This window comes from Benincasa hispida, chromosome 1, assembly GCF_009727055.1.
Source record: "Benincasa hispida cultivar B227 chromosome 1, ASM972705v1, whole genome shotgun sequence".
NCBI classification, from domain to species: domain Eukaryota; kingdom Viridiplantae; phylum Streptophyta; class Magnoliopsida; order Cucurbitales; family Cucurbitaceae; genus Benincasa; species Benincasa hispida.
This window is the reverse complement of record NC_052349.1, coordinates 44,255,006-44,265,957: the sequence shown is the minus strand read 5'-3', so window position 1 is coordinate 44,265,957 and position 10,952 is coordinate 44,255,006. Positions and strand designations below refer to the sequence as shown.

The window sequence follows — 10,952 nt, the reverse complement described above, 5'->3', positions numbered from 1 at the left end:
AATGTCTATCAAAACTATCTAAAAGCAACAAAACTCAAATCTAACACTCAATTTCATGGGTAAAATCAATCTTAACATCGAAACTTAATGGGTATTCTAGAACCAAACAAAAGTATGGAGCTTTGACTTTTCTTACTAAAGTAACTTGGATCTCAAATTTTCACAAAGCCTTCCGTTTCTTCCCCTAATTCGATTCCATTCTTCTGATTTCACTCGCTTCATCCAATCAATCACTTTCCTTTTTCAATTCTTTTGTTTTTTGTTGTTTTAGGAATTTATTACTGTTTGACAAAAAACCCATTTGGATTCTTCCCATTTTATCTTCTTCCTTTTTTATTCTTAAGTCTGTTTCATCATTTTCCATTTCTATATGGTCCGTCGATTCTCCCCGAATTCAATGGCTGGTTTCTCTGATTTCGACGGTTTTTACAATCAACACTTTCAGTTTTTTCCTCATCATTGATTTCCGTTTTTTTTCCACCAATCTTCTCTCGCCTTTTCCCTGATTTTGATTCTTGTAATTAGAATGGAGAGAGAATCTTATTAAATTAAAGAAGGAAAAGGGAGAAATATGAGGATGGTGAAGTCTCAAATATGGCAACCCTGTAAGATGAAGAAGTCTTAATCAGAAGGATCTAGAAAACGAGAGAGAGAGCCGGGGGGTTTATCAGAAATGGACGGCGGCGGAGGGAGGTTGAAGCCGACGAGTTCCAGCAAGTTGGAAGAACCCACGTGGGAAAATACGAGTTCTGTCGAACCCTTGGCGAGGGTAACTTCGATAAAGAAGAAGTAGAAGAAGTGGAAAATTTTACTATTTTGTATAAATAATTTTCTTATTTTTCTATTTTTGAAAATCTTCCTATTTTGTAATTATATTTCCATTTTTTTTTAATTTTTACTCTCGCATCAATAATTACACAAATACTTATAATAAATATCTAAATGTTGTCTTAATTTATTGAAACGATGATTAAAAATAGTCAATTATAATATAATCAAGTCACAATCAAAGTTTCGTTAACTAATTATAACAATTTTCATCAATTTCTATGTAGTTTCTCAAAATTTCTATCAACGTCAATATTTATAAAATCGAGACTTCAAGCACTCATCCATAAATCTGTTACTGGTACAAATAACATAAAGAAATGTAACCAATGTTTATTGAAAAAAGCAATCGGGGACCAAAAGCAGTTAGCAGTGACCATTGAATAAGTTTTTTCCAGGTTAAGAGCACTAGAGGTGTTCATGCATGAACCTTATTAAAAAATGAATCCAACCAATCAGATCATTTATTTAAAATTTTGTTCTAAATAAGAAACAAAACGTAAATAAGTAAAAGACTAATTTAATTATTTTCATATATTGAATTAAGATTAATAACTCAATTTCAATTTATATAGTGCAAATTTTATTTAGTTGTTGAAGAATAAATTATTCAAAACTTATTGAAATTAAATAAAATTAAAATCAATATAGGTATAAACAATTGTGTTATAAGTAATAAAAAATATATATATTCTAAAGTTAATAATAAATCCGGGTTGGTTCGGGTTATATTAGGTGAACCCATGAACCAACACAACCCAACCCAAACCGCACGGATTGGGTTGGGTTGATCGGTTTTTTTGGGTTATCGGGTTTTTTAACACCCTTAAAAAGCATGGAATGTATTTGCACCATCTTTTACACGATAGCATGCGTCTAATACACCTGCGCCTCCCATCATATGAAATGGTTTCAATGTCCAATTATGAAACCTTTGAAAAAAGAGGATGAATCGAAATAATAGAAATATCAATAAAATGTTGATCTCGAGAGATATTTTTGAAAAAGTATAAAAATAAAAAAAATTTAAAAATAAATTTAAATTTGTAAATAAATATTTTATGATTTTTAAATAAGTTAATAGGTTGATTATTTATATTATAATATTTATGGCTTAGTTTTTTAATATTTGGTAGATTTTTCTCTGAGATTTTGATTCCTAAACTCAGATAAACGTGAAAATATCAAATTTAATAAATAAACATTGATATTTTTTAAAAGAGAAAAAAGAGTAGTAAATACTGTAACATTCGTACACTGACACTCTCCGGATCACCGCCTGCAATACCGCGTGGAAACCGCGTGGAAGGTTCCACCTGTCTCTCTCTATATATACCTAAATACCTCACTTAACCAATAGAAAAAATAAAAAATTAAAGTTTCTCTCGGTTTTCAAATTTCAAAATCCCATTGATCTCTTTTGATCCTGAATCTTCACTCACGCCCATGGCCAAGAAGAACAACTCCCTTTCAATTTCAAATCCTGGATCCTCCTTGGGCTCCATGGACGACGTCATCAAGGTCTTCAACAAGTTCGACAAGAACGGCGACGGCAAGATTTCCGTTAACGAGCTCGGCGCTGCCCTCAGCGAACTTGGCGGCAAGATCTCCACCGACGAGATCCGCCGCATTATGTCTGAGATCGACAAGGACGGCGACGGATTCATCGACCTCGATGAGTTCGCCGAGTTTCATCAGGACGCCTCGTCTTCCAGCGGATGTAACAAAGATCTGCAGGACGCTTTCGATCTGTACGATATCGATAAGAACGGCTTAATCTCTGCTAAGGAGTTGCACTCTGTTCTCAAACGCCTTGGTGAAAAATGTAGCCTCAAAGATTGTTGCCGGATGATTAGTTCCGTCGATGTCGACGGTGATGGACATGTAAATTTTGAGGAATTCAAGAAGATGATGACTCGCTCTTAGTCGTCTCCGGCAGTAGAGAGGTAGTTTCAGAAATTTAATCAAGTTAGGCTTAGGATTTCGAAACGAAATCAAGTATTCTCAGTTGATTGTTAGTGTGTACAGTCTATGATTCTGTTTTTAACCGATTTAGGGCACTAAAACATCTCTAGAATGAATTTCTCTCCTCTGATTTTAGATCTTAATCGAAGATCCGTAAAGCAAAACAAACAAATTGTTAGTTCATATCTCTCTCTAATCGATTCTGCTTCTCTCTTTCTGAAACGGATTGATGAATCCGAAATTCACGGAGTAAATTTTGTGTGCTGAATTTGTGGAATTTGGAAATATTTGATGTAGTTATTGACGCAATTAAATACTGATTTTACAAGATATTCATATTCTTTCCATCTTTTAGATTATTCATAATTTGGTAATTTCTTTTGGATTTTTCTATTTTATCCTTCATTGATTCAATCTTCTCAATTACGTCTTTAACTTTTTTTAGAAATTTAAATTAATTAAGAGAAAGCTTATGTCTCGGATCGGTAAATTAATATTTTAATAACATATTTGGATTCCATAACAGATTTCATAATTTGTTAATGAAATACTAATCGCTTTTCATAACAGATTTTTTTTACTAAGGGCTCATCGGAAATTTTTAAAATCTTAATTAAATATAGAATTGAATATTTTAAATGTTTAACGACTAAATGGAGAATGTTTTTCTTTTAATTTTTTTATCAGGTTAAATTATTAAAAAAAAATATAACCAAATTCTTAATCGTTTGTGTTGTGTTTCAAGTTTTGTTTAGGGTTATGAGAACAATTCTAACACTTATATGGAGAAAAATGTAAATATGCGAACTTGTCGTCCATGAATTTAACAACAAAACTTTTCAAGGGTTGTTTTGAAAAAAATTTCAAACACTCACTTGAAATCCAAAAGACGTTTATAGATTATATAAATTTGGAGGCCAGATATTTAGTAACAGTTTTTAGGATAAGGATTTTATTATTATCAGATAAACACTATGATTTTTTCAAATTTTAAAATTATCTATATTTTCGCTATTTTCTAATTATGTTTTCATGTTTTCGTCTCTTCCTCTGGCCTGAAGAAAGCTTATGAAATGAGCTTAAATCTTGTCATTTGAAATTCGATGAATGATTTTAAATTTTGTATTTCTTTTGGTTGGAGAAAGATTTAAAATAAATGTATTTTTACGGTAACAAAGATATGAAAGAAAGTTACAGATTTACTGATATATGCTTTAATTATTATATATTCTTTTATTGAAAATTAAAATATGACAAATTTAAATTAGTAAATTAACTCCAAAGCCTATCAAATCCTACAAAATTTGATTATTTTAGGCTATGATGGGTAACCATTCCGTTTTTGGATTTTTGTTTTTGAAAATTAAGCATATTTCTTCCCTATTTCTTCTAATGATTTACATCTTTATCAAGTACAATGGTTTTGGGTTCTTAGCCAAATCTTAAAAACAAAAACAAGTTTTTAAATTTTAGTTTGATTTTTTAAGCCATTGGCAAAAAGTGATAACTAAGGAAAAAATTTGAAGTTGGGAAAATTTTGTAGGCTTAATTTTTAAAAATAAAAACAAAAAACCAAATAGTAACCAAACAAGATTTAGTTATGATAAAATTTAAGCATAAAAGTAAGATTTGAAATCACATATACATTTTCCTCGAATCATGAGATTAAAAAAAACAAATATTTGAATTCTTAGTTAAATTCTAAAAACAAAAACAAGGTTTTTTTTATAAAACAACCTTTTTTTAGTTTTCAAACTTGTGTATTTTGAAAACTCTCTTAAAATATAGACAATAAAACAAAGAGACCAATAGATAGAATGTTATTAAATGTTTTGGTTGGCAATCCACTTTCTATTATGTTTACATATTTATGAGTTAGATAAATATGTGTTTCACAACAACCCACATACTATTTCTAAAAATTATTTTTAGATTCTGTGATTCAAATAGTATAAATTTTGAAAACAATATTTGTACGTTTTCGTTCTATCCAGATTTTGAATTTATAATTTTAAAATGTAAAGTTATATTAAATAAAAAAATAACATTTAGAAATACAATATATCAGGTTATAAACTCAATTCAAATTTTAAAATTAATTTATCATGTTATATATATAGTATTATAAAATACATATTATTACAAAGTAATAATTATTCACAAATTTTAACATGAAACATGTTCATAAATAAATTAATAATAATTTATTGTCAAATAATATTTAGTGGATGACTACAACTATTTTATAATTTATAAATATAATATAAACACATCGTTAACAATTGTTTAAATCAGAATTCAAATCATTAAATACAACTATTTTCTTATTGAATTACTTGTTTTCAAATTTTGGTTTTCAAATTTCCTATCAAATAAGCTAAACCCCTATTTGATAACCATTTTATTTTTTTAAAATTAAGTATATTTCCTCTCAATATCTTACAATGGTTTGCATCTTCCTAAAGCAAAAAAGTTTTTTGGATTAGGCTTTCTCAAGTAAAAGAGTTGCATATTTAGCCAAAATTTCAAATTTCAAAAACAAGATTTTGAAAAAATTAATTTTTTTTTTTTTTAATTTTCAAAACTTAACTTGATTTTTGAGAACTTTAATTAAAAGTAGAATAATAAAACGAGAAATTTAGAGATGAAAAAAGTATTTATAGATTTAATTTTTAAAACTAAAATCTAAAAACTAAATTGTCACTAAATTTTAAAAACACTCTTAAAATATAAACAACAAAATAAAGAAAGGTGGTTATCAAATAGAATTTGAGAAATTAGGTCGAAGCAACCTCAACGAAATTTCGTAGTCTTAATATAAAGATGTCCCGATAAGAAATACTAAATACCGTTAAAATGTGAAGGTATGATTGAAATTTCTAAAAATATTCAACTTAACAAGCAAACATTTGGTTAGTTTTAAATAAGGTTAAATCACATTTTGTTAATATTAATTTCACATTAGTAACATTTTGTTAATAATTTTATTACATTTTTATCGATTTAACCGAGAGGAAAATGTGGGTTAAAGTATTATTTTGTTAATTATACTTTGCTTCATTCCAAGTTCATCGGTGTATTCTCAAAATGTTCTATGTTCGTTTCCATGCTATTAATAAATATTCTCCTCACTATATTTTAATTATTTTTTTTTAAAAAAGGAAAATTTTTATAAATAGAAAAATTCCAATAATATTTACACTTTTTGTTACTTTTAAAACTTTTTTTTATAAAATGTAAATATTTTTAATTTTTTTTATATTTAAAAAGTCCCAAAAAAATAAATCCAACCGTTAGTTTATTGTTAATTCTTTCAAAAAAAGAAATGTAGTCACTATTAACATTCTCGTTATTAATTTTAGAAATATATTTACAAAGTTTATACTATAAATTTTCGGGTTATTTTTAAATATAAAAAAATGTATCAACTTATTTACAAATATAGCAAAATATTTTACCTATTAGTGATAGACCGTGATAGATACTAATAGATGTCTATTAATATCTATAAGTGATATTGAAATCAATCCATTAGCATCTATCAGTGTCTATATTTATACACAGTAATATTTTGTTATATTTAAAAATATTTTCAATAGTTTGTCATTTAAAATAATTAACTTAAATTTTAGAAGTATTTTTGTCTAATTGAGTTAGATAATTTTGGGATGGTATTGTGATGAGATGTTCACATCAAAGAGATTTAAGGCATAGTTTCACGGAATAAAGTTCTCGATTAAGAAGTTGGAAATTCAAATTCAGTCGTTGTATATTTTGTTGAACTAAAAATAAAAATAAAAGTGGGCGGTTTGGTGTTTTGCGGGAGTGGAGGTGGTCGTGGTGATACTGACTTTGCTTTGTCTTTAGGGCAAAGCACAAGAGAGTTGTGAGGTCAGGTACCTTGCTTTTTAAGGTCCCTACATTACTTGCCTCCTTTGTGTTGTCATGGATATTTCTTTCTTTTTATTAATTCTAGCACATATGTCAAGAGTTTCTTTTTAGTATTGCAAGTCTTCAATTTTATTATAAATATATATATAAATTCCAAAACTAAAAGTACTTTTAGACTTAGAACTCCGTTGTTTTTGTTGTTGTTTTGTATTCGTTGATGCTTTTCTTTGTTAAATTTATTGGAATTGAGATTTTGGAATAAAGCGCCCAATAAAATAGCAGCTAATAGTTCTTGAGTCCAATTTTCTTTCATTAAACCTGTAAGGTCTAGCCTTAGTTGGACAACCCTAAATGCGAAGATGTCTAATACTAGACTTCTTTTCTGTCCACAGCTCATAAGGGGTTTTAACTACCATTTTTACTAGGTACCCTATTAAGGATATATGTTGTAGTCTTTAATGTCTTACCTCAGGAGGATTCTGGTAGAGAAGAATGACTAATCATACTTCTTACCATATCGTTAAGTGTTTTATTTCGCCTTTCCGTCACAACATTCATGCTAGGTTTGCTCGACATAGTGTATTGCGAGACGATTCCATACTCCTCTAGGTCTTGGGCAAAGGACCCTGGACGTTGTTCACCTGATTCATCATATCTACCGTAGTATTTACCACCACGATCAGATTTGATAGTCTTAATTTTCTTTCCAAGTTGAAGTTCAAGACTTGAAAACATTGAAAGACTTCTCATGAATTAAATATAGGTACCCATATCTTGAATAATCGTCTATGAATGTAATAAAATATTGTTGCCCATTCCAAGAATCCACAGGGAATGGACCACAAATGTCTGTATGTATTAGTTCCAACACGTCTGAGCACCTATTGGCTCATGATTTCTTATATTTGTCTGTTTTCCCTTAATACGTTCCACACAAATGTCAAAGCCACTTAAATCAAGGAAATCAAGAATTTCATCTGACACAAGTCTCTGAATTATCTATTTAGAGATGTGATCTAAACGCTTGTGTCATAACATAGCGGAATTCTCATTTAATTTACACTTTGTATCACATGAATTAGATAACAGGATCTTGTTAAATGAAGCAAAAGAACCAAGTATATGTAGATTATCAATTAAAGAACCAGTACCAATAAACTTGGAATCTTGAAAAAGACTAACTTTATTATTTTCAGAAGAACAAAAAAAAAACCAAATTTGTCCAAACTAGAAATATAAAGTAAATTTCGTTTAAATGACAGTACAATAAAAGTCTCATTCAAATCCAAACAACAACCAATTTTTAAATGTAATCTAAAATTCCCAATAACTTCAACTGGAATTGCTTTGCCATCACCCACATAGATGAATCTTTCAACATCACTTGACAATCGACTCCACAGGCAACCCTGCATTGATATACTTATACGAGTATTAGCACCATAATCTACCCACTAAGTATCTGTAGGTACAAAAGCTAAATTAACTTTAGAACAAACCAAAGTAAAAAGTTTACCCTTCTTTACACTCCACTTGGTGTACTTGGGACGCTCTTTCTTAAAGTGTCCTTCATTTTTGTAAAAAAAACAAGGATTTTCAGTAACCTGTTTCTTTCTCTTATTATGCTAAGATGTCCCTTCTGTAGCACTTGTAGATTTTCTTTTCTTCTTATCATGAGAGTTAGTTGCCAAATGAGCAATTTCTGGCTTTTCTCTCTTAATCCTATCTTCTTCTTGCACATATTGTGAGATAAGCTCATTAATACTCCATTTATCCTTATGAGTATTATAGCTTATTTTACACTGAGTGAATTGTGCAGGAAGAGAGATAAAGTACCAGATGTATAAGTAAATTTTCATTTATCTCGATGTGTATGTCTCCATTGTCTTTATACCTCATGGAAGTTAAAAAAGTCAAAAGACTACTTGCTTCCCCCTGTTTCTTTTTTACTAAAATATTTCTCAATTTGAGCAAAGAACTTATTGACATTTTCAAGTTTTGTGATAGAGCCCTGAAAAGACTTTAGAATAGAGTGCTTAATGATCATCAGACACATGCAATTTGACCGTTCCCACTTCTCTATATTAGCCAATTCGGTTGTTCCTAAGTCAAAGTTTATCGGTCCTTAATGCAAGGTCCAAATCCATACACCTCTAGGCTTTCCTTCCAAATCTTGAAGTTATCATCATTCAACTTAGGGATTGAACTCAGATTTTCAGATTTGAGTAAGACCAACTGAAACAATAAACAACAAAACATATACTCATGATTAAAATATGACAAAAATAATTTCACATATGTGGTGGGCCGCTTTTACAAGATACCTAACACAACGTTGATGTTTAGCCTTTAGGCAAAGACATGAATTGTAAATGGTACTCTCAATATAGTAATCAAAGTATTGACAATAAACTATGTCAAAAAATAGCTTTTCTTTGGACTGACTATTTTTTACATGAGCAATTCTTATAATCGTCACATACTCATTACCATACATACCCACAATTTGGCCAAATAACTATCTTCCTTTGGGTCGATAATCATTCGCGTAAATTAATAACTATGCAGTATTTTAGAATTAAATTAATCTAGATAGCAGATACTATTTTGGTAACATATTATTTTCACTAATTCATTCTAAATCATAACACACAATAATATAATAATATTATTGTACAAAAAATAATAGAAGAATATCACCAAATAGTCTTTACCAAAATTCATCCAATAATTGCATACAATACAATTAAAGTAACATATATATGTGAATATCTAAAAAATTATCAATCATATTCAAGTTGAAACCACAACATGATCCATTAATCTTGAATCCAAAATATGATTAATAAATTTTAAAATTAATTCCACAACATGATTAATCAAATTTATACTTAAATCCACAACATGATTAATCAAATTTAACTTAAGTCGGCAATATTTTCACTCAAATTAAAACCAAATTCACAAAATTATCAATTAAATTGAGATTTAAATTAAAAAGTTATCAATTTAGAAATCTTGATTTTAAATTCACTAAATTATCAATAATCAAGATCAAGAATCACCGACAAGATCAAACAAAAGCAACTGGTATAATCAAACAAATTGTTTTATTCCCAATAGAGATTAGATTGGAAAAAATGAATTGATTAATTATTAACAAAATTGATTAATCAACTGTTGGATTTGGATTTACCAAATTCATCGACTATAAGGGAAAAACCACCGCAAGAACACAAATCGCCTATAGAAGAACCCTCTGACTCGCACAAATTGTGAAAGAATTAAAAAAAATTGAAATAAAAATTGTGTTCATGCTAATTTTCAATCACATTATGTTACAGAGGAACCAAAGACAAGAAACTAAGTTACAGGTAGTTGAAACGTTGTCGTCTTCTTTATGTTATGTTGTTGTAACCACCAAAGCTTCTTCATTAACTATGAGCGCCTATATATAAAAAAAATAAAAGTGAGAATAACGTACGACAGAGAGCAAGGCATTCATTATGTAATAAAAGAGACCCTCTCGATTTGCGTAGTGGACGTAGGCCTTTAGCTGAACCACTTAAACACTTGTGTTCTTTCTTTCTTACTCTACGATCGTTTAGCATTTACTTAAGTATCGTCTACACGATTGCTTAATTCCTATCGCATCGTGTATACGATCGTTTAGCTCCGCATCGCATCGTCTATACGATTGTCTAGCCCTTCAATTGTCGTCTATACAATCGTTTAGCTCTAATCAACTGTTGTCTACACGATCGTCTAGTGCTTTGTTGTATCGTTTACATAATTGAACTATTGTCTAGTTCTTTGGAGCTTCGTCTACACGACTGAGCTACCTTTAAATAAACGACAAAAGAGTTTTCAAGTCTTGAGCATATAGCCTCCCCTGAGTCCTGAAGTGTACTTAACCATTTATGCTGAGTAATTTGTGACTACAAATAAGAAGATCATAGTTATCTCGGACAACACATTTGAACCAACAAGAATGAAATCGCAATTTGTAGAGGGTTGTGTATGTTGAAAGTTTGAAAAGTAGAGTGAATTCAAAATTTATGAGCCAAAAATTCAACAAATATACGTTTTTAGGATTCAAATATGGCATCTGAAGATTAGTTTTTAAGTAACTAAAAATACTCCTGAGGGCATTTTGGGGTTAGAGAAAAGAACGAGCATTACTATATATTTGATGAAACTTAATATTTTATTGTACTTGCAAATAGAACTTTAAAACTTATTATAGAGTACAACTTCCTAAATACACT

At 29.3% G+C, this 10,952-nt stretch overlaps 1 protein-coding gene across 1 annotated transcript; it reads left to right on the top strand.

Annotated features, from left to right (window-relative positions):
• Positions 1–2,171: 2,171 nt before the first annotated feature.
• Positions 2,172–3,123, top strand: LOC120071677 (probable calcium-binding protein CML23). The gene has a single exon (XM_039024055.1). The coding sequence runs from the start codon at positions 2,275–2,277 to the stop codon at positions 2,752–2,754; it is 480 nt and encodes a 159-aa protein (XP_038879983.1). The 5' UTR covers positions 2,172–2,274; the 3' UTR covers positions 2,755–3,123.
• Positions 3,124–10,952: the final 7,829 nt, after the last annotated feature.